Source organism: Hippoglossus hippoglossus, chromosome 4 (genome assembly GCF_009819705.1).
Source record: "Hippoglossus hippoglossus isolate fHipHip1 chromosome 4, fHipHip1.pri, whole genome shotgun sequence".
Classification (NCBI taxonomy): Eukaryota; Metazoa; Chordata; class Actinopteri; order Pleuronectiformes; family Pleuronectidae; genus Hippoglossus; species Hippoglossus hippoglossus.
Genome location: NC_047154.1, coordinates 20253057 through 20277820, shown reverse-complemented (window position 1 = coordinate 20277820; position 24764 = coordinate 20253057). Strand labels below are relative to the sequence as shown.

Genomic DNA, 24764 nt, shown 5'->3' with positions numbered 1-24764 from the left:
TTTCTTCACCCAGATTTGGCTTATGATTAATATTTATTTGTTTATTAATAATTAAAAGGCAAATAAAGTTAAAGTTAATAAAAAAAAAATTTCGGGTGTTATTCTTTGAAACAAGGAAAAAACTATTTTTGGAGCATTTATACAATAGCGGGTTAAAATAAAGTCAAATCATTTGAATAAAGTTGAAAAAAAAACAATTCGTTATTGTAAGTATCTTTTAATCAAATATCACTGTGTTACATTACAAATTTTAAACTTAATTATTTAGATATATCAAATATATATCTGCATAAATGAAGAAAACATAGCATCTGTTTATTTAGCAAGAAAACCAAAACATAAACTAACCCTCTCAACTGAAAATGCATGTTATAGAGGGATATAAAACAATGTATTGCATATTTAAAATTTGAATTCTTGTATCAATATACAGTAAATCCAAAGTCTGTTTGAGTTTGACGACAGCACTATTCATAACCTTTGCACACATTTGCACCCTTACACATTAGCTACTAAAATATTTATAACTTACTCTAACATTATATTTTCCTCTCTTTGGAAATCAAAAGTAAAACATTTGATCAAATTCTTTAACACGTCAGAACCTGAACCACATTGAGTTTAACAGTTTCTATACATTCATGAAGAAACTGAAAAGAAAGCATTGCGCTGCAGCACAGATCTCCTCAGGAAAAGGCTCAGCCACGTGTGCCACCGCTCCTCAGACCTCCAGAGGGACAGTGCTGGTGTCCTCCATCAGCGAGGACTCTTTACCAGGCTCCTCTTCGTTGTCTTCCTCAGCCACCAGGTGAGTGCTCTCTGCCGCCTCCTGCTGCTGGCTGCTGGCAGCGCTGTCTGGCTGCTTGGCTGCTGCGGTTTCACTGATAATCTGGATGGAGTCAGCTGCTGAGGCCTGCACCGCTTTCACTTCCCCATTCTGGACAGGGAAGACCATCTGCATTGTGTCATACAGGAACTGGTACTGCTCCTGAGAGAGAGACACACAGGTGGAAACATTAACCCACGTCGTTGTGTAAAGACTTCTGTGCAGATTTTTCCCCAAATTATCAGAACTAAAGCCGATTGAAATGACGAGTGATGTATCAAGACAAACACACTTATATCTGTGCTGATTCCTCTGTGACATAATACCTTCACATGGTGTCGTAACATCGGAAAAATAACTTCCTGACAGAGAAAATCCGAGATAACGTCACCTCAAGTCAAACAACAACACGCAAAGCTGCAGAACGTTTTGGTGTGAGTTTCTGACGTCATCGCTTGGCAACCAATTGACGTAGTTTTACAACCAGCTCCAAATATGAGCTTTTAATGTGAACTTGTCAAATGTTTTTGTCAGTTGCGTTACATTTTTTTAGACTACAGGACAAGATGGTGAATATCTCTTGTACGTCTGAAGGTCTTCTGCACAGTTTAAGTTACCAACTACCAGTGGATGTTAGCAGGTGTTAGTGGCCACCAGCGGATGTTAGGGACATAACTTCAGTTGTGCACCAAACAACTGCCCAAACCAGACTTTTTAACCAATGCAGATGTTTTTAAGATTAACTCGCAAACGTTTAAAATGATTTGTATGCATGCCACACCACTTTGGTCTTATGTGGTCTATGGAAATATGTATAGTCAAATGCTCTAAACACAAGTTGTTGCCCATTAAGGTGAAAATGAAGAAGACAGACATAGTTTATTTTGAGTAATGCAAAGAGATGCAATTGTTAAACAGAACGGTGCCCAGATGATTTAAAACATGTTAAGCTGCTTTTAAAATGAAAATAGTTTTTTTAAATGACTTGTTTTTGAAGGTTTAGATCTTCCATAGTAAATGATGGGCTTGGGTCTTAAAGCCAAAGACTGGGAAGTGAGGTAAGAGTGCTGGGATTTGGTTCTTTAATGGGATTATCACCCCTTTCCTATGATTCTTTCAAAGTTGTATTTAAGGCAAATAAACAGTAATGAAGTGGAGAAAACAATATGTATTCAGACCTTCAACTAAATTTATCTCTCGCTACAACCAGGATTGTCCTATTTGTAACAGGGTTATTATTATTATTATTACAAGTGCTATAACACTCTGAATGGTGTAACAACCACAAGTCCTGACAGATCCTGAGTTTCCTTTTTCTTACCAGACTGGAGATCATGTTCTGTCTCTCCTTCCGTAAAGTTTTGACCACCTGGAAAACATCCAACACTTTCTCGGTCTGAGCGCAGTCCAGCAGATTCCACAGGGCGCAGAAGATCCCGCTGCGGGACGAGCCGTCACTGAAGAGAGGGAGCACACAGACACGTTCATTTCCCCCTCAGTTCCTCCAACTGCACCACATACAGGTCAGCATGGACATTTATTTACTGTTCTCATTTGGTTTTCTTTTCTTTTTATATCATTATCATCACTATTCGGAAAAAGTGAAACATTAGGATTTTCTAAACTATTTAAACAATGGGATAAACCCATGTCATTGATTGTTCCTGCTGTTATACTTTGGTGTAAATCGTAAGTAAGAACAGTAGAACGATAAATATACTTGTTGCTTATTGGTCACACTCAGCAAATACATTTTCTTTTTATCCATAAGACTTTTTTAGAGGATTTTCAAGTATTATTAGTGAAGCTTTGAGAATATGTAACCAAGTAATATACAATTAAAATGTATATATTTGTATATACTTGTTATTTATATACTTTATTTCAATGTAATATATTTTAGATCTGTATATATTTATATTCTTGATCGGAGAAAAAATAACAAAACACAATTTTTCCTTGGCATCCATACATTTCTTCTTATTCTGATTCAGATTGTCTTTTTTTCTAGAGACCACGCTAACTCCTTCCAGACCGGAATCAAATACATATCTTCCTTTTAATGAGCTGACACTACAATCTACCCCTAAACTAATTTGACTATCTTTCTTCCAAAAGAGATCATAGAGGCAAAATGGAGCTTTGAGAGTCCTTCTTTCCAGACGTCTTATTTCCAGAGGACATCTCCTGTGTCTGTTGTCTTACTTGCAGTGGACCACGGCCGTCTGTGATTTGCTGCCTCCACCGCCACTCTTGATCTCCTTCATCATGTCTGCGAGGCACTGAGGCGTCTCCGGCAGCTCCCTGTTCGCCCACTTCAGGAACTGGAACTGTTTCACCGAGCGACTCTCTGTCCTCTGTTGACAGAAGCAATGACCAATAAACTGACAGCTATGGAGACAGAGCCGACTCAGTTACAGCTGCAGAGGAACTCTTGTGTTACCTTGTCCTGGCGGATCATCAGATTGCGTCTGATGAAATTCGGGGTGGTGTCTGTGCTCACCACCTCCACCTCCAAGTCCCCAAATGTCCTCTTGTCCTTATCCCAGTACACAGTGTCCGACTCCTGTGAACATATATGTAAAGGAAATGTGTGATGTAGTTTTTTACGTACATGTAAGGTTTATGTAATTACATGTGTGCATGGTACTTTAGGCACCTTATTCTCCTCTGAGAGCATGACAAGAGTGGACACTCTCTTCTGGTAAACCATCAACCAGAAGTCAGCCATGGTGTCCGGCAGTGGAGTCTGAGCTGCGATGAGGGCACGTGGGCCCCAGTATCCCTGTGAGAGCGAGACAAACACCTACTGTTATCTATTGTCGTGCATCAGCCCCACAAATAAGATGAACACCATCACCACCACCAAAGACTTTGAAACTCCCCCCCTGTCCATCTTTTGTTGGTTCTTTTCTTGGTTTGTCAGAAGGATTATGCTAAAAACTACGGGAAGGATCAGGGAAGAACTCATTCAATTTCTTTAACGTTTGGAGATGTGAGGACGTCATTTTCACCAATTTCCCCCCCGAAAATGATTCGTGGATCTTGATGAGAAAAATTTGCCACATTTAGAGGACTGATATCTATAAATTCGGTGCAGCTTGAATTAAAAGGGACTGCTGGGCCATGCAGGTGGTGAGTGCCATTCTAGTTACACCTGTTTTATAACTAAACAGACTGTATCAAGGAATGGAATCTACTTAGAGCTACAGAGACGACACCTGGAAAGACGGTGACAGGTCCAAAGGGCTCTAACGAAACAAAGCATCTTATTTTTGTCCTGGTGTCCTGCTCAGTTTTACACAGAAACAGGTTATGAGACAAACAAATGGAAAGTGTCATTAAAATAATCATACATTAATGTGGGTGGCATTGATGTATCTACAGGATTCCTCATCCTCTTCATCTGATGACTCCTCCTCTTCATCTTCAGGGTCACTATCATGACTGCGTCCTTCGTCGATCTTCAGCAGCACTCGGTTGTAGTCATCTGAGGGTTGATATGTTACCTTAGTTGTTATTCTGTTGTGTAAAATTTAAAAATAACTAATCTCCGTGGTGAGCTGATACTCACATGGGATGACAGACAAAGGGCGGTTCTTCTCCCTGTTCTCCTCAGTGACCCCTGCATTGAACGTCCTCCATTTATGAAATAGGGGGACTCTCTGAATTGCAAGAGAATTTTTAAAATTATCATCAAGATATTAAGGATTAAAAACATTTAAGTTTTGTGTTAATACAAGTTAATATGTGGTTGTAGGTGCAAATCTCAGTTCAGTTACTATAAAAACCAGTGATTCAATTGTTTACATCAAACGTATTATCTGCTATTATGATCTCTTTGTCGTTCTCTGGTTTATAACTGTTTTATACAAAGTTTATTATTATTATTATTATTATAAATGTCCCTACAAATAATAAAATAATATGTAGATAAATAAATAAATATATAAAGTGCCATACGTCAAACTCCTCCTCCATCAGGGTGGCTTCACTTTCAGAGGTTTTCTCTGTGAGTGTGCTCAGTGTGCTGTGGACCTCGGACAGAGGGATCTCAGTCTCTCCATACTGGTTGTGCTCCACCAGAGCCTGATGAATCAGGATGTACTGGGCCTACGTGAGGACAAATGTACTTTATATACACATGATACACAAAGGATGAACAATTCAATCAATCATAGTCAATCAAAAACTTGATCAATTAAAAAAGTTCTATATATATTCATTCATTACATTTACTCAATGCTTCTGTAAACTCAGACTTACTTGTGTATCTGCCTATGATACGTGATTAATTCCTGCCTGTCCATATATACATTTTCATATATAATCTCTGTATATTTATTAGTTTACTGGACTTTCTGACAGCTCTCTGCAGTTTTAATGTATCATCATAAATTTAGCTCTAATCAGACACACATACGTTCACACAGACGTACACACACGGTACAAAATAGGATTTAAACTGTTATTTCACCTCCACTTGAACCATGAGGCATCTCTGTCTGCGGAGTCTGACCATGTAACCGTAGATGTCCACTCTGCCCTCCGCCTCCAGAGCCTCCATCATGGCATCAATGCCGATATAAGTCCCTGTTCTACCCACTCCAGCACTGGGCATGAGAGAACAACACTGTGTTAATTGATTTCATTAATTACATTAGTTCTAATAGAGAAATAGAGATGAAATGGTCTGATGAATCCTTTTCAGTATAATTCTGGAAGTCACAAGGAGCAAGTTCAGAGAGGCAAACAATAAATTAAATTAAAAAAAATCTCACAATGTTGATATGAAATTTAACTATTAACTGGGTAAATGTAATATAGTAAAAAAAAAGAGAGTGAAGTAGAAATTACTTTAATGACTTTCTACCACTGAATGTCGTTCATGATGATAATTGTAATTCTAAAAAGACCGGTAGAGCAGCAGCTGGCCACAGAATGGGACCCTGCATGTACCTGCAGTGGACGATGATGGGGCCGCTGAAGAAATTCTTGAAAGCGTTGACGCGCCGCCTCAGTTTCAGGAGGAGGTGTGGCTCCGTTGGGACGCCGTGGTCAGGCCAGCTCATGAACTGGATGTGAGTCACCTCCCTTTCTGAGTTCTTCTCTCTCTTCTGTTGACACACACACACACACACACACACACACACACACACACACACACACACACACACACACACACACACACACACACACACACACACACACATGCACCAAAGCATGCACACAATTATATTTGTTGCAGTAAAGATCACACATATCCAGACACAAACAAAACAACACACAATTTTAAATATTCAATTATTTTAATGGAGACTCACGTTAGTCAGGCTGAGGTGACGGATGGTGTAATCCGGACAGGTCTCCTCTGAGTTCAGCTTCACTATAAACTCCTCAAAGATCTCGGCCTCCCGATCTGGAGACGGCCAGTACTGCGAACACTTGACCTGTGACACGTGACAGGAGAGAGAGCACATTAAACCTTGCTGGTTGAGTATTTTAACCCAAAATTCAAATATGCAGTCAGTGAAAACGTGTGTGTGAATTGTTGTCATGTCTAAATCTGATATGTGAGTGGTAGACAGACTCAAACCAGACAGTTATGGGAATATACGCTCTTTATGTTTTCCCACAGTGAATCATTTTCAACTAGTTATGTAAAGAAATCCACTGTATCAATGTGACATCAGTCTTTTAGAGTTTAGGTCTAGTTTGTCAATTTACTTTTATTATTTTTCAGTGAGGATGCATTGTCTTAATTTGGTCCTTATCTAACCCAGGATGACAGAACATAGGGTAAATGCTGAATTCTAAAAATCCGGCACATATTTGTGTTATAATACTAACAGATGAATATCATGCTATATTCTGAGTTTGAATAAAAGGCTTCGTAGAGCCTGAGGTTGAGTTAAGAAGCCGGATAACAACTGGATGAAGGTTCTGAATATCTCTGTGAGAGGAAACTCAGAGTTTTGAACATATTTGTCCGATAGAGTCACTCCACAAGATTAAAACTGCTTTTTTGTGACCACCGCTCAGATTTGGTGGAAGCAATACAGCTGTTAACTTGTTAATCTTGCTTAAGCAAAAACTTCACTCCCTCACCCTGCAAAGTTTCCCTCACACCCAATGCCAACTAAATGTTAAAGCTGCCGTTCTTACCCGGTTTCCCTCTTCACAGCGGGTTACCATGACGATAATAGATGACTGCTGCTCCCAGACCATCCTCCAGAAGTCACCCAAAGTCTCATCCTTGGGCCCTACAACACACACACGGAATGTAAATGCACACAGGGAGCCATGCACTTTGTATCAACCAGAAACATACAGCATCACAAGTGTATTGACTGAGTGAATGAAAGAACATGAGAACATGGTTTTACCTTGAGCTGCAATGTACTTTTTGGCTTCCTTGTACCCCTGCAGTCAGAAAATAAGTAAAATGTTCATTGACGGAAAGAGAACACAAACTTTGTGTCCATTAAACCCTCAAAATCAAAGTTTTAGCTATTAATGTGATATCTCATATTTCTATCATAGTCTGCAGCTCAATCTTCTCCTCATTCTTAGTCACAGCAACAGTGGCATTAACAGGAAAAGCAGTTGTATTACGATCCGCCTCCGTACATCAATGAAGCTGGCGTTGATGTAGTCACATCCTGCCTCGCCATTTCCTGTGGTCAGCTGGACACGGTTATAATCATCTGGTTCAAGGGAGAAAAATAAAAACAATTCACATCACAGGGGAAACTTCTATTATATTAAAATACACAATGTGTGTGTTTGTGTGTAGGAGACATATGGAGATGACCCAACACATGTGGGTGATCTGGATTTAAAAAAAGCATTTTATTGCATCATTATATTGTTATATGATAGGATAAATTATTATTATTAAATATAATTATTTAAGATGATTTTTATGGCTATGATTATAATTAATACCTAAATTTCAGGATATAGCTCTGCACTGATTGATCCTGTAAATCCAATGTTGCCATTAAGCAGGATTTGACCACGTTGGTTCAACATATCCAGAGATATTAAAAAGTACATATATACCACAATGGAAACTATAGTAAGATTAATCCATGACAGCAAATTCACAGTGTATCGTCAAGCAAGTGTTATTAATCTTTATGGTAAAAACGAGTGGATAAAATCTCACTCATCTGCTCAGTGTTTTGATCGCTTTTATTTAAAAAGGCTTCACGTGTGGTTGGACACGCTCCCACTCACAGGGTAAGATGTCGACGTAGCGGTTCTTGGGGACATTGGTGGACTTTTTGGCGTCTTTCACCGAGTGCCTGGAGAAAATTCTGGGGATGCTCTGTAAGCACAAACAAATGTCATCTAACAGTGAAGGAAAAAAACCAAAACGCCAAAACCCACAAACCAGTAAAAGTACCTGAAACTCAGCCAGGAAGAGTCTCGCTTCATCAGCCAGTTTCCTCTTGTAGGCTTCCAGCAGCAACTCTGCTGCAATGGGCTCGACGGGCAGCAGGTTCTCCTCATCATCTGCAGCAGCAAATATTAAGCACGTTAAACACACTCAGGAAAAACTGCTGTTACTTTAAATATTTGGAAATAATTTTATGAAGGCAACATTAAAGAATGCAACATGCAAAATAGCGACTATCATGTTGACATGTTTTTAAAAACTGCTCAACACTTATTTTTATGATCTTGCTTTTATTGTAATCGTAACATTGTGTTACCGTTTTTAAATATTGTATTATTTTAACATACATCATCTTAATATGCTCTGTTTAATAAGCTTCTGTTGTTTTGTTTTATGTAAAACACATTGAGCTGCATGTTATGTGATGAAAAGTATATAAATAAAGTAAATTGATTAAGTTTTGAAATAATAATAATAATAATATATTCATATTAATAACTTACCTAACAAGGATTTGTGTTCTGATTGTAATACAAATCATGAAGTGAAAACAACAGTAAACTGCTAAAATCACACTAAACAAAAATCAGGAAAGTGGAATGAGAGTTGATTTAAATCTACTCACTTGCTGTTGAAATGAGTATCATGTTCTCACTCAGGTCACTGCAATGAAAATAGTGAAGGTTGTAAAGATTAGATGATGAAATACAGAGCAGAGTAACAGTGATGATGTTCCTGTGTGAAGTGCCATCAATTCAAATGCAGTGATTAAACTATTCCTGTAACGTAAATAAGGGGAACAAATCTGCAGGTTTATTCATCTTAAATAAATAAATAAAAACAAAACCCTGAGGCAATCTGACAGAAACACCGATGTAAGATTTATGCAGAATCATTCTCACTGGGACTTCCTGCGCCTCAAGTCCAAGATCTTGTAGACGACCAGCAGCAGAGCCACAGACGTGAGGATGATGAGGAAGACGAGAAAACCAATGACAGCTTTGTCATTATCTATAAAATGAGGTTGACGAAGAACAACATTAACATAATGTATAGAATTAGATGTGTAAAAAAAAAGAAATCTGCTTTAACTAAGCCACGTGAGATAAATGGAGACATTGATCAAAATGGCACATACATTCAGTAGAAATACTGTCTTTCTCTATCTTGCTGTCAAACCGACTGTTGGCAGCAGTCACCTGGAAAGATGGAGAATCCTTCTGTCACTTATTAAAGCATTAGAAGAAACATCAGGAATGAAACAGTGACGGTAAAAAGAAGGATGACTCAAACCTTCAGTTTGTAGGTCGCAGAGTACTTCAGGTTGTCGAATTCGAATTCACATTTTTTATTATGTTTTTCTGACACAACGTTACTGCCATAAACAAGTTGTGCTTTGAATTTTCCATCAGGTCCATTGAAGCGTTTCGAATGTTGGCAGGTCACAATGATCGTATTATGGTCTTTAACCTTCAGGTTCAGTCGATATATATCCTCTGGTACTGTAAGAAAGTCAAGAAAAACGGTTACAACACTGTATGCGTCCTCCAAAAAAGTGATATTTCAACACTTATTAACAGAATAATGAAGTGAAATAGGGGACTTATATTTATTTTGGTACAGATCCAAATAAGAATCCAGATCAAGTGAATTTAAATGTGGTTTCCTAAGAAGTCTGTTGGTCAGGTATTAACTCCACTGAGTGCCGTTCTAGTTGTTCTACAAAAAGTACAACTGGTTTCATTCTGTTTGTCACTGACCTCCAATCTCAGTTTTCTGTTGAACTGTAGTGGGCCTATCATGGTTGTAGTTGTAGTTGTTGTAGTAGGCTTGGACCTTGCAGGTGTAGTCCGTGTCTGCCTGCAGATCAGGAATGTTGCAGGTTCCTCCTGAAGGCCGTTTGGAACCTGTGACACAGTTTCACAAGCTGTTAATTTATGTTCTAGATAACAGATGCAAAATTATAGCAACATAAAACAGCACTTTGTTTTCTGCTTCTTTGGGGGGGTCAAGTTTCCCATTAAGTAAGAACATTTTTTACTAATCAGTTCATATCATCTATGCAGCCCTGCAAGCTTAAACTATTTCAGTCAGACAACTCACGTTTGAAATGTTTTTGACATTGGCAGAACATAGTTTGTGTTTAGGATCCGACTTCATCACTCCCCCAGATATGATTACATACATATGAGCAAATATTTGTAACCTTCTGTTGGAGCCTGGAGGTGGATGCTGGGGAGGGGGAGGGGCTGAATCAGCCGCCAGCAATACTGACCCAGCAGCAGGGGGGCAAGAAAAGGGAGTGATACACAGGGTGTGTATTATAGAGGGTTGTGGAGAATGAGACTAATCACATGATTAGAGTGGCGCGGGTCAAGTCGACTTATTATATATATTATGTGACTGGTAGGAAAACAGACTAGGAACATTTATGTAAACTTTTAAAATACTCTCCAATGACTGAATATGATCACAATGTTGTTTTTTTAATTGTGTACATGAAACTGTACATAAAGATGGACGCCACGACTCCACCTCCACCTGTTGTGCAAAACTGAAGCCAAAATATCTTGTACATGGGGGCTGCCATCTTCTGCTTTTGACATAATTTGAGAGTCTGTGCAAGCCATGGTTGCAGCGTGTAGCCACGGCATCAAGATCCCGTCGATACACATGCTCGACCAATCATGAGTCAATCCCAGCTGCCAATCATGACGTTTCATCCTGTCTGTACAGCATCGAATAACTAATCAAAACAAAGCTTACAAGAAAAACGATAATTTGGATCAGTGTGATAAGATAACATCTATAATGACAGAAACAATGTTGAGAATATTTTACTTGACTTTTTTACTATTCTGAGTTTTTTTGTTTATGTCCGTGTCACATCTGCTATCATGGAGAAGGCCGGGTTTATGACCTATACTGCAGCCGGCCACCAGGGGATGATCAAGATGATTTGGATTCACTTTAAGGGAGCTGTTACGTTGTTCATCTTTCAGTCTATGATGTAAGCCTATAGCATGCATAAATGTTAGCGTGGAGCAATGTAAATGATCGAAATGTCCACATTACATTTCTATACTCCAACGAATGAGTGAAACGATCTCCAGCATCTTCAGAAGTGAAGAAAAGAAACAAGGAAGAATAAAAGCATGAGGGAAATAATCTATTTCACTTACCCCATACATATCCGTGTCGATCTCCACAGCTGCAGTGGTACGAAAGCTTCGTAACATCCACATTTTTACAACTGTTACTGGTCGTGTTCCAAGTCAGCTGAGAGGATGTGTCGGTGGTGCTGTTCTTTGTCAAGTCTATTTTGAGATCTGCTGGGACAAGTTAGACATGTGGAACACAGACCTGAGTACTGACATCACAGTCATTCCCTCCCCAGTGTCTGAGGACAAAAGCTGTCATCCAGTGAACGTCTACATACCACAGTCGATCGTGACGTTAACTTGAGTTGTGTTGTATACGTTGACATTGTTGTCCTTGATGTGACCGATACAGCTGTAGTTCGTGAAAGGCTCCAGCTCAGACGGTTTCTTAGCCTCCAGCTCAGACGGTTTCCTAGCCTCATTGAGTTTGTCAAACCATCGGCGGTGATCTTCATGATCATAGTACACTTTAAGACACATTGATTATGTTATTAATCTTATGATTATACTATCATATAATAATTATAATGGGAAAAATTTCATTTTCATTAATGTAAAATTTACTAGAAGGAAACCACTGTCTGTTGCATTAAGCAAGGAGTTCAGACAATACGTCATATTTATTTTCACACTCATTTTTTAGCATTGATGTTTTCGTGAGTAATTAAGAATCTTAGATAAATGTAGGTCACTTCAGTTTAAAGTGAAACTGGACAGTAGTAAATTCATATCATCACCTCTTTCAATGTAAATCTATGTATAATGTTGCAGACACACAAAGACTTTCCACTTACCACGACAGGTGTAATCAATGGAGAGTTTGCAGTTTGGAGGTAATTCTGCTTTAAATTCTGCAGGAAATTGTGTTGGAGCAGTTTGGTTTATGCTTTTGACATCTAAAAAACCTGTGGAAAAAGAAGAGCAGACATAAAACATGAGGAAATAAGTTCAAAAGGACATGCATTTCAAAATAACAGTACACACTGTTACGCATACCGAGGGGGATGCTTCTGTTGAACTGAAAGGTGGTGTTGGTGCAGGATGAGAAGGTCAAAGTCATATTAGAGCAAATGTCATCAGAACCAGGTTTGAAACAGACGGTGTTGTTGCCACATGGCTGAGCTGGGATCCTATCTGGAGTCGTTTGTAAAGAGCTGATGTCCCATCCAGTTCGGTAACACACAAATTTGCTGCTGGTAGAGCTGCAATTGAAATCTTTAAAGTCATCTTCACCTGAAATACACAAGGGATTAACAAATATCTGCTCGTTTTACACACAGTACTATCTTTTAATTTGAAAAATGAATTTAACCAACATAAATTCTTTTGACTCACTTATTGGATCTGTCACGGTATAATTTCCATTAATGCAGGGCGTTGGTTGGTGTTTATCGGAAGCAAGTGTCACATTAAGCTCATATTTAGTGCAGGGCTTCAGCTGTTTGATTTCATGGGATGAACTTTGATTGGAATGAGGAGCCGAGGATATTGCTTCAGTCTGTGGTTTCCCTTGTTCATTAATCATTATGGTGGCATTAACATGGATAACTGCCGAGCTTCTGATGTTAATCTGGAGGCCAAACTGGATGGGTTTTACAGTGTAAGTACCTGCAGACAAAATCAAGAGAATTAAAATAAAATAAGTCATAGAAAAACACAGACACCAGATAATAACAATATGATTACCTCTGCCAAGGAGGTTATGTTTTATTTTTTATCATTAGTATTTTTGATATATTATGAATCACTGTTTTCTAAATGTGCTTAATAAATTAAATTGAGATTGACAATGACATTGACGTGTTTTCATCTGTTTGCCTTTTTGTAAATTGGCAGGATTATGCAAGAAATTATAATTACTGGACGGAAAACTTGATAGAAGTTTGGTCTGGTCCGGAAATAATTATTTAATTTATTTTTATTATTATTATTACTACTACTACTACTACTACTACTACTACTGATAATAATAATAATAATAATAATAATAATAATAATAATAATAATAATAATAATAATAATAATAATAAATATATATAAATATAAATATAAAAAACTTTATTTGTATGGCACCTTTCAAGAAATTCACCTCAAAGCGCTTTACAAACAATATAGATTACAAAATCTAATGTAAGTCAAATAAGAAGAGAACAGATTTTAAGAAACATAAGAACATGCTAAAATGACATTTAAAAGAAAAGGAAAAACAGCAACATTACATTTAAAAAGATTCTCGATGAAAAAAATCAAAAAATATATTTTTGAGCATATTGGTTCAGAATCAAATAAAAATCCAAATCTGGTGAATTTAAATGTGGTTCCGTAAGCGGGGTGAGGTATGTATTCTGCTCAGTGCCGTTCTAGTTATAATATAAAATGTTCTAGAGAATATATGATTTTATGAACTGATACTCACACTGTAGCGTGGGAGCTGTAGAACGTTGCACTTCAGGGAGAAAAGAGGAAAACAAAACATCAGTACATGATCAAGCAACATCTGTGAAATAATCAGTTGTAACTATGACAAAATGTCTTCAATCGCTGAGTCACTTGGAACAAATACTACTCACAGTAACAAGTGCTGCTGTCACTGTCCGCTGTCTGTACTCACATTAATACACAATCTAATCACACTCTCACATGATAAAAGAGAAAATTCCAACCTCGTGTGGTGTGGAGCTGGGGGACTTCAGGTGAAGTCAGGGGCGAAGTGGTGTTACTGTTGCTGCTTATGGGTGAGGCGTTGGGAGCAGTGGCTGCAGGATGGAGAGCACGATGGAGGTCACCTTCACTTGACTGCCAACAGTCTTACCTGATATGATGCTTAACTACGGTGGCTGAGATGTCTCAGACAAGCGTTTGAACGAATAACACAAACCTGCTGAAAGTGTTGCTGCTTGAATATTAGAGTCTTGTCTATTTGAGGTGTGATGGTACAGGTGTGTTCTTCCTGTTTGGATGCTCCAAGCACCTGATGTCTAACACCTCAAATAGCCAAGCATCTCATTTTTAGCAGCCAATTTTTTTTTTCTTTTTTTACGAACGACTGCTCGCTTTACCCATACAACAGTGACTTGACCACTTTCAGTCACTGCTCATTTCATTGTCAACAATTGTTGTAGCTTCTATATTCATGTTGTTGCTTCAACATTCATGTTATGGCTTCTATATTCATGTTGTTGCTTCTACATTTGTGATGTGGCTTCTACATACTTGTTGTGGCTTCTATATTCATGTTGTGGCTTCTACATTCATGTTGTGGCTTCTACATTCATGTTGTGGCTTCCAAATTTGTGTTGTGGCTTCTACATACGTGTTGTGGCTTCTATATTCATGTTGTGGCTTCTATATTCATGTTGTGGCTTCTACATTCATGTTGTGGCTTCTACATTCATGTTGTGGCTTACTTGGTGTTTGCAATTAAATTCTGTTCACAGAATACATAAATAAAACGTTTCTTGATTTCTCAACTAATTACAGCAACAACTAAATGAATTGTATACATTAACTTGTGTTTTCTCACTCACTTGTTACAGTGGGTTCTTGACCTGGAATCACAGATGAGAAAAATTGTGTCAACTGTTGCGTTGCAGTTTTTTTATTTGTCATAATAGTGTAGCTGAATGTCGTAGAGAATATGTCAGATCAGTGTTTTTTTAAGAAATCTTCATTTGAACTTTTTATTACAGCATTTTCTTCCCATTGGTCAATAAAACTCTGGTGGGAATGATCAGGCCAAAAGAGCAAAGCCACCATTTTCTTACTAAGTCGTCTGTGGGAGGCGGCGCTGTGCAACCTGGTTGCCAGGACTCCACCTCCACCTGTTGTGCAAAACTGAAGCCAAAATATCTTGTACATGGGGGCTGCCATCTTGTGATTTTTACATAATTTCAGACATAACCTGCTGAAATTGTTGCTGCTTGAATATTAGAGTCTTGTCTATTTGAGGTGTGATGGTACAGGTGTGTTCTTCCTGTTTGGATGCTCCAAGCACCTGATGTCTAACACCTCAAATAGCCAAGCATCTCATTTTTAGCAGCCAATTTTTTTTGTGTCTTTTTTACAAACGACTGCTCGCTTTACCCATACGACAGTGACTTGACCACTTTCAGTCACTGCTCATTTCATTGTCAACAATTGTTGTAGCTTCTACATTTGTGTTGTGGCTTCTACTTTCTTGTTGTGGCTTCTGTATTAGTGTTGTTGCTTAAAAATTCGTGTTGTGGCTTCAGCATTTGTGTTGTGGCTTCTACATTCATGTTGTGGCTTACTTGGTGTTTGCAATTAAATTCTGTTCACAGAATACATAAATAAAACGTTTCTTAATTTCTCGACTAATTACAGCAACAACTAAATTAATTTTATACATTAACTTGTATTTTGTCACTCACCTGGTGCATTGGGTTCTTGACCTGGAATCACAGAAGAGAAAAATTGTGTCAACTTTTACGTTGCAGTTTTTTTATTTGTCATAATAGTGTAGCTGAATGTCGTAGAGAATATGTCAGATCAGTGGTATAATCAGTTGTAACTATGACAAAATGTCTTCAATCGCTGAGTCACTTGGAACAAATACTACTCACAGTAACAAGTGCTGCTGTCACTGTCTGTACTCACATTAATACACAATCTAATCACACTCTCACATGATAAAAGAGAAAATTCCAACCTCGTGTGGTGTGGAGCTGGGGGACTTCAGGTGAGGTCAGGGGCGAAGTGGTGTTACTGTTGCTGCTTATGGGTGAGGCGTTGGGAGCAGTGGCTGCAGGATGGAGAGCACGATGGAGGTCACCTTCACTTGACTGCCAACAGTCTTACCTGATATGATGCTTAACTACGGTGGCTGAGATGTCTCAGACAAGCGTTTGAACGAATAACACAAACCTGCTGAAAGTGTTGCTGCTTGAATATTAGAGTCTTGTCTATTTGAGGTGTGATGGTACAGGTGTGTTCTTCCTGTTTGGATGCTCCAAGCACCTGATGTCTAACACCTCAAATAGCCAAGCATCTAATTTTTAGCAGCCAATTTTTTTTTTCTTTTTTTACGAACGACTGCTCGCTTTACCCATACAACAGTGACGACCACTTTCAGTCACTGCTCATTTCATTGTCAACAATTGTTGTAGCTTCTATATTCATGTTGTTGCTTCTACATTCGTGTTGTGGCTTCTATATTCATGTTGTGGCTTCTACATTCATGTTGTGGCTTCTATATTCATGTTGTGGCTTCTATATTCATGTTGTGGCTTCTACATTCATGTTGTGGCTTCTATATTCATGTTGTGGCTTCTATATTCATGTTGTGGCTTCTATATTCATGTTGTGGCTTCTATATTCATGTTGTGGCTTCTATATTCATGTTGTGGCTTCTATATTCATGTTGTGGCTTCTACATTCATGTTGTGGCTTCAGCATTTGTGTTGTGGCTTACTTGGTGTTTGCAATTAAATTCTGTTCACAGAATACATAAATAAAACGTTTCTTGATTTCTCGACTAATTACAGCAACAACTAAATGAATTTTATACATTAACTTGTGTTTTGTCACTCACCTGGTACAGTGGGCGTTTGACCTGGAATCACAGATGAGAAAAATTGTGTCAACTTTTGCGTTGCAGTTTTTTTATTTGTCATAATAGTGTAGCTGAATGTCATAGAGAATATGTCAGATCAGTGGTTTTTTTTAAAGAAATCTTCATTTTAACTTTTTATTAAAGAATTTTCTTCCCCATGGTCAATAAAACTCTGGTGGGAATGATCAGGCCAAAAGAGCAAAGCCACCATTTTCTTACTAAGTCGTCTGTGGGAGGCGGCGCTGTGCAACCTGGTTGCCAGGACTCCACCTCCACCTGTTGTGCAAAACTGAAGCCAAAATATCTTGTACATGGGGGCTGCCATCTTGTGATTTGGACATCATTTGAGAGTCTGTGCAAGCCATGGTTGCAGCGTGTGGCCACGGCATCAAGATCCCGTCGATACACATGCTCAACCAATCATGAGTCAATCCCAGCTGCCAATCATGACGTTTCATCCTGTCTGTACAGCATCGAATAACTAATCAAAACAAAGCTTACAAGAAAAACAATCATTTGGATCAGTGTGATAAGATAGAGAGCACGATGGAGGTCACCTTCACTTGACTGCCAACAGTCTTACCTGATATGATGCTTAACTACGGTGGCTGAGATGTCTCAGACAAGCGTTTGAACGAATAACACAAACCTGCTGAAAGTGTTGCTGCTTGAATATTAGAGTCTTGTCTATTTGAGGTGTGATGGTACAGGTGTGTTCTTCCTGTTTGGATGCTCCAAGCACCTGATGTCTAACACCTCAAATAGCCAAGCATCTCATTTTTAGCAGCCAATTTTTCTTTTTTTACGAACGACTGCTCGCTTTACCCATACAACAGTGACTTGACCACTTTCAGTCACTGCTCATTTCATTGTCAACAATTGTTGTAGCTTCTATATTCATGTTGTTGCTTCTACATTCGTGTTGTGGCTTCTATATTCATGTTGTGGCTTCTACATTCATGTTGTGGCTTCTACATACGTGTTGTGGCTTTTATATTTGCGTTGTGGCTTCTATATTTGTGTTGTGGCTTCAGCATTTGTGTTGTGGCTTCTATATTCATGTTGTGGCTTCAGCATTTGTGTTGTGGCTTACTTGGTGTTTGCAGTTAAATTCTGCTCACAGAATACATAAATAAAACATTTCTTGATTTCTCGACTAATTACAGCAACAACTAAATACATTTTATACATTAACTTGTGTTTTGTCACTCACCTGGTGCATTGGGTTCTTGACCTGGAATCACAGAAGAGAAAAATTGTGTCAACTGTTACGTTGCAGTTTTTTTATTTGTCATAATAGTGTAGCTGAATGTCGTAGAGAATATGTCAGATCAGTGGGTTATTTTAAGAAATCTTCATTTGAACTTTTTACTACAGCATTTTTTTCCCATCGGTCAATAAAACTCTGGTGGGAATGATCAGGCCAAAAGAGCAAAGCCACCATTTTCTTACTAAGTCGTCTGTGCAACCTGGTTGCCATGACGATGTGGCAAATAGCCTCACTTGCTATTTCAGAAGACAAACCACCACTTCCTGCCTGACACTAAAACTTAGAGTCCCCCACACTTAAACCGTTTGGACACATCACTCGCTTTTATAGAATAACAAATTGACCTTTTCTGTTACATCGTCGTTTTTAACAAATGAAAAACCAAGCATCACAAAGTCTTGTTTAAAATAATATTTGTGCTCTATGGATTGAATGTAAAATGAAAGCAATGAAAAAGCCTTTACAGCTGACTATTTTTCACATTAGTATATTTCAAATCTGTACACTTTTTTTTTTTCAAAGTGAGCTACAAGATTTAACTTGTTGTTTTAGAGACGATTTTGGCAACAATTCACAATTCCTGAATGATCAAACTGGACAGGCTCAGCATCTTCGTCTACCTTCGTATAAGTTAAATGCGGTGAAGTGATCAAGCTGTGGATTCCTCTGTGTCATTGTCCTGGTATAAAAAGAAATGCTCTGCTGTTTCAACATTTGATTTGTTACAAAACTTAGCTTTTAGTTTCTGTTTTTCAAGCTGTGTTCGTAGCAAAGATTCTTCCCTTTTTCTTCTGTTAAACTAATATATGTCCAATTATCTGTATTGATACGCTTTTTTCATGTATTTTTTTGTTTTATTTGGATTACGGTTTTCATATAAGCCATGACCAGTTTCTACCACACCCCACTGAAACAACAATGTGTAGTTTTCTGGTTCTCTATGTGGGGAGCAATGAGTGAGCAGGGGACAGTCGAACAATGAGTCTCAGGATGTGGTTTGGCTCGTTCTTGTTTTACTGCAGAGATGCGCGCTCTCTCTCTCTCTCTCTCTCTCTCTCTCTCTCTCTCTCTCTCTCTCTCTCTCTGTGTGTGCAGTGACATCTCACCGCCCTGTGCAGCCTCTTCATGCCTCGTGGTGGCAAAAAACGACACCGGAAACAGTTCAATGCTTTGTGAAGCTCTATCACCACTGATGAGTAGCAGACTTCAGTAACGTCACAAAGCATTGAAGTACAATGGACAGGTTCATCACTTTTTCCCGGTGTCACTTTTTCCCTATTTGGAGCGCGTTTCTGTATTAGCTTGTGTTGTGTCCTTCAAATCGATGAAGTTGTTTTTCTTAATTTGCAGTGCGTTGAGCTCTCAGGGCTTCCGTAGACATGGATAGAAAAAAAAGGCCACTGTAACTTCCTCTTTATGAAGTTTTTACGTTTCATTTTCAACGTCTTAACCAAAAGTGAAGCCTTCTCTGTCTTTTGGGTTCTTTCTTTTTCTGTGTCTTCAGGGCAGAGGGTGAAACAAAGTTGTGACATTCACACTGTTTTATCAGAGCTCAAACGCCCCATGATCCCTGTCCCTGAATCCATCTACATGTCTGAGGTCCCTCATGTTTTCTCCGTCAGTGATTTTTCTGTATTTTACGTGTTTTGCATACTTCACAGATCACAGACCCCCCCCCCCCCCCCCCCCCCCCCCCCCCCCCCTCTGTGATAAGCTCCCCCTCCTCCCACAATCTGCTTTAATCGTGCAGCATGTTTAACATCTCTGACCTCACTTCTGCATTTTGAACGCCGCACTTCCCCTTTTTATTTTTTTTTTCCTCTCCAAGCATTCCGAAGTCATTGACTTCGTCTCAGTCTGTTTGGCCCGTGTCGATCTGCTCTGCTCTGCCAGGAAGTGAAGGCAACTCAGAATGGAACACGGAAGTGGTCAAATGTTTGATCACACAACTCCGTCCTGCTTCATCTAAAATAGACTTGGGGAGAGTTTAGGCAAATGAAACTGGTGCTCGCACGCTTTGGGGCTTTTTGGCGCTGATCTGACAAGTATAAGACTTTAGAATCAAATTTGATACTGACAAATACGTTTATTGGTCTAATACTTATATTTGTTGTGGTCTGCTGTATAATTATATGGTAAAATCCTATTATACATACTTGTTTTCCTATGTCTCTCTTGATAAAGCAACTTTTATATCTTAGACTTTTATCTGGTTAAGTGATTACAACAATTCAATTATTGAAAATATACATTTTAAAGGCTTTTTTAACCCCTAATATTTGAATAATATTAACTGCGTTCATAATTATATGACTTCTGTTCTATTCTTAATAAAATAACTATATAAATTAATGCTGTAATATTTTCTTTATTTCAGAAACAGCCGGAAAACCACAAAATGTAAAAACTGTACTTAGGTAAAAGTATCAGCAGGAACATTTAACTTTAAATGTTTTTCTATACCTTCATACATTACACCACTGTAAAATATTTACAGGTACATTAAATGTTAGCAAAACCGATATCTAGATAAATAGAATTGTGTGTATACACTGCATCACATTGGAAATGCTGATTGTACATTTTTAAAATATTACTCTGAAAATTAACTAAAGGAAATGTAAAATATTTTGCTCTGAAATGTTGTTGGAGTAGAAACATAATGTTGCATATAACTAAAATACTAAAGTACATCAAAATAGTAAGAATGTACAGAACTGGAGTAAATGTACCACCACGTGCTTTTAATTTGCTTTTAATTATGAAAAATAATGTTTCATCAATGGAAAAGCTCAGATGCTTAAATCACACTTGGCCAACGAAGCTGATTGTAATTCTGCTCCTGATTCAGATTCAGATTCAAGGGCAATTGTTTCATTAAATAGACCAAACAACATGTCAGGAAAATGTAAAGTGAAATGTAAATGTGGAATTGTGTCATTTTTACACTCTGGACAGACAACGACCCCCAAAACTCAAACTAAACTCATTAACACTTAAGGATTCCTCCACGCTAAAATATGAAACCTTCCTTCTTCTCTGTGGACCACGAGACCACCTCCCCATCTCGGTCCAAAATGCCTGCAACCGATGATGCGTCTGGACATTTCCACCAACTGGTCCCTGTCTAAGAAAGTCTACATCCCAGCTATACTCATCCTGCTTTGATGACTCGGTCAATATCATTACTAGAGCTCTAATCCTTGAGTCATAGACATTATTATCCATTAGTAGTATCATCATACAACCCTGACTTATCATATCATCTAACATTATTACCCACATGACTACATTTCCTATTGAATCACCATTTAGTCCCTGCGAGTACAAGCTAATACAGTTTCTTTTATCTTTACCTGGATGTTGATTGTGTGCTATTCTGAAATAGAGAGTGGAGATTGAATGGGAATTCACGGCCTTCCTCCCTAACACAGATCAATCTAATTACAAAGTCTACGTTTGCTTCGACGGGAGCCGGTGCCCCTTTTCTTTAAGGATCTGTCATAAAGCCACAAACAACACAGGGAAGAGTTTATTTCAGCTCATGTGAACAGATCTCAAGCTGAAAATAGCAGAACATGCTCCAACAGCAGCAGAACTCCGAGTGAGGCTGGAGGCTGTAAGCTGGGTCACACACACAGACACACACACACACACGCACACGCACGCACACGCACACGGACACACACACACACACACACACACACACACACACACACACACACACACACACACACACACACACACACACACACACACACACACACACAGCCACTGGGGTTGAAGTGAAGAGCTTGCAGAGACACACCCCAAAAAAAACTCATGTCATATCTGTCACACAACCCCCCCAACCAAACATACAAACCACCACACACACACACACACACACACACACACACACACACACACACACACACACACACACACACACACACACACACACACACACACGCACGCGCACACAGTCGAAGCAGAACAGAAACACGACTGCAAAAAATTCCCACAGCTCTTAACCAAATGAAAGTGTTGTTTTAAGGAGACTTGTCTTATTAACATCAGTCTTTGATTGAAGCACAGCTGCTGCTTCTTTTGCCAGAGGGGCTCAGGAACCTGTCACTTTCAGGCTCCTCACATCACAAACACGCGCACTTGTTCTGTTTCGTGTTCTTAGGTTTGGAAAGTTTAAGAAACGTGAAGTTGCACAAACTCAAAGATGTGAGGTACAGTACGTCTCAGTGTTCTTACAGTTAGAGTGCTGACGTTTAAAAGAGAGAAGAAGCTGCTCGACTGACAGATTCACGTCTGCATCTCAGGCATGGAGGGTTTTTCAACATTCCTCATGAAGACGAGTACACTCTCAACAACCGAACTTCAAAAACAGTCAATTTAGGAGTTTAGAACACAAGACCTCATGGTGTTCAGTTGATTAGCTTGTTTTACGTCATTTACAGATTTTTTTCACTAGATTTTAATACTTTCATGACACGTGCAAGGACTCAACGTTACTATTACATTACAGATGATTACTTACATTTGGCCAAACCAATGATTCCAGCCCAGAGCAGCAGGATCTTGACACCACGGAGACCTGCCATATCCAGGAGTTAGGGCGTGTTCCTGCCACGACCACACAGCACAGTCCTAGAGGGGACCGACCGGCAGATCTCAAGACGCCTGATCGAAGCTTAAGTCCAATTCTCAACACGACTCTAAGAGAGAAGTAAGTTCTCAACGTTGTCTTATTTTATGCTTCATATGTTTTCTGTCTTATCAGTTGCCGCAGCTTCCTGGTCTTGTTCCCCAAACCCTGAACCTCGCTTCTGGTTTCAAGTCGAGCGAGTGCGAGTGATGTCACATCGAAAAGAGGCTGCCTTCACCTTAACGTTCAGTGACAGGAAGCTTCATTTTAGGCTACGCCACCAAGAACAGGAAGTCTCACGTCGGATCTTCACTTGCTTTTGCTCAAGTGTGAAAATCTTCAGAATAATAAGAAGAAAAGAGTGAAGTTTAGCTTTAATTCAAGGGCTATTTTTTGCTGTTTTACACTTTTGGAAACATGCTTAATAGCCTGCATAACCTTTTTTTCTTTACTTTTTTAAATTCACAGACACAAAAATTGAGGCTCTTAACACAAGAAATGTGACATCTGAGAGACGACACGTTCACCGGGGGAACTTCTTCAAGCCCACAGTCGCCCGAACACGTAGTCAAAGCACACGAGTAGCCGGCCCTGCAGCGTGCAAGAAAAGAGATGCTGCCTTTTCCTTTTCTTGTGGCCATTTCTTCACTTCTGCCGTTCACTCTGTGTGAAACACATTCATAAGGGATGTTAGATCTCTTCAAAGTCATTGATCGTGTGCGTGGTTGTTTGATCATTGTGCTCTGCCTCGGAGCCCAAAACTGCTTCACTCCTGTTTACATACACAAGAAAATAGGGGGATAAAAGAGGAAGGAGAGGAGCAGAGAAATTCTCCGGGGAGTGAGCCTCACACACTGGGTGGTGAGCTGATGTGAATCTGGATGAAACACACTCAGCTATTTAACACAGTGATGGGAAAATAATACATGCAACTAAGGAGAGTTTGTTTTTTTATAATGTTTGACAGTTTGGTGCTGAGCTGAAGTTCAACCGCAGTTATAGAGTCGACCGTCGAGTCTACGAAACAAAGACGAGAACACAGAGATCAACTCACATCAAATATTTCTGTGGAAATAAGTTTGAACCCATTATAGGAACAGACAATGTTTCCAACAATGACCTCACATTTTTAGGGCGATGATCTAAATAAGGATTTCCTCCTAAGACACTGAAACATATGGTATTTGGTTATTTCCACTTCTGAGAGTATACTGTAGATTCTTGTAATCAGGAAGTGGCTCTTAGGCAAGCAGCATCATGTTCATGCAATTCACACAAGGCTCTTATTACTCTTTGACCTCCATGTGTGTGTCCAAGTCAAACAACCCTGTACAGTTATGACTTTTAAAGCTGTCAGGCTCCCAAATCTGACCTAAGTGTATATACTGGTGTAGTATAAAGTATTTAGAGATCAGACAACTTTATGGTTTTGTTCACCAGTGTCCTGTTTCCAAAGAGTTTCATCCCAAACCGTCTATAATGTGATTTAAAACGTCAAATTTCAGTTATTTTCCACAGCTCCATCTGTCGACTAAATCAAAAATATAATCATCTGCCACAACGTGAAAACTGTGTCGCTGTAGTGTTAGTATCATGGTCTGTTATCAGTTTAATTTGCACGTATCTAGTGTTAACAGATTGTTAAACTCATACCTCCCTTAAGTTTAGTAAGGGAAACTTAAGGGAGGGAGATTAAACAAACCAACAAACTTTTAAACAAACCAACAAACCAACACACAAATGGACAGGGGCATAGCCTCCTCGGTGGAGGTAAAAAGCAAAGTATGTGTAAACTTCTTTTTCCCCAGCGTCCACTGAAAAATAATGTTGATTGTTCTGGGTTCAGTCTGAGCAGGAAAGTGACGTGAACAGAAACGTGTCACTAGCAAAC

General features: G+C 38.9%; 1 protein-coding gene across 1 annotated transcript; it reads right to left on the bottom strand.

Moving 5' to 3' along the window:
• Positions 1–201: 201 nt before the first annotated feature.
• ptprc (protein tyrosine phosphatase receptor type C) lies at positions 202–23130 on the bottom strand. Its single transcript, XM_034583701.1, has 34 exons — positions 22766–23130; positions 16033–16154; positions 15784–15804; positions 15157–15262; positions 14920–14940; positions 14056–14148; positions 13805–13838; positions 12728–12996; positions 12389–12625; positions 12187–12297; positions 11671–11859; positions 11414–11560; positions 9992–10138; positions 9525–9733; positions 9370–9430; positions 9134–9242; positions 8857–8894; positions 8238–8347; positions 8069–8159; positions 7457–7533; positions 7213–7249; positions 6992–7089; positions 6151–6276; positions 5786–5943; positions 5304–5439; positions 4790–4939; positions 4401–4491; positions 4183–4316; positions 3486–3611; positions 3270–3392; positions 3032–3183; positions 2148–2283; positions 716–988; positions 202–673 (listed from the first exon to the last, which is right to left on the bottom strand). Exons 1-33 carry the CDS (start codon positions 22827–22829, stop codon positions 722–724), a joined length of 3990 nt encoding a protein of 1329 aa, XP_034439592.1. The 5' UTR covers positions 22830–23130; the 3' UTR covers positions 202–673; positions 716–721.
• Positions 23131–24764: the final 1634 nt, after the last annotated feature.

Excerpts from the sequence above, each read along its gene's own strand:
- ptprc (XM_034583701.1), bottom strand. The coding sequence starts at position 22,829 with ATGGCAGGTCTCCGTGGTGTCAAGATCCTGCTGCTCTGGGCTGGAATC. Across the intron at positions 8,160-8,237 it reads TCTTCCTGGCTGAGTTTCAG|AGCATCCCCAGAATTTTCTC; the intron begins GTACTTTTACTG and ends TTGTGCTTACAG. Across the intron at positions 3,184-3,269 it reads TGATGATCCGCCAGGACAAG|AGGACAGAGAGTCGCTCGGT; the intron begins GTAACACAAGAG and ends TTCTGTCAACAG.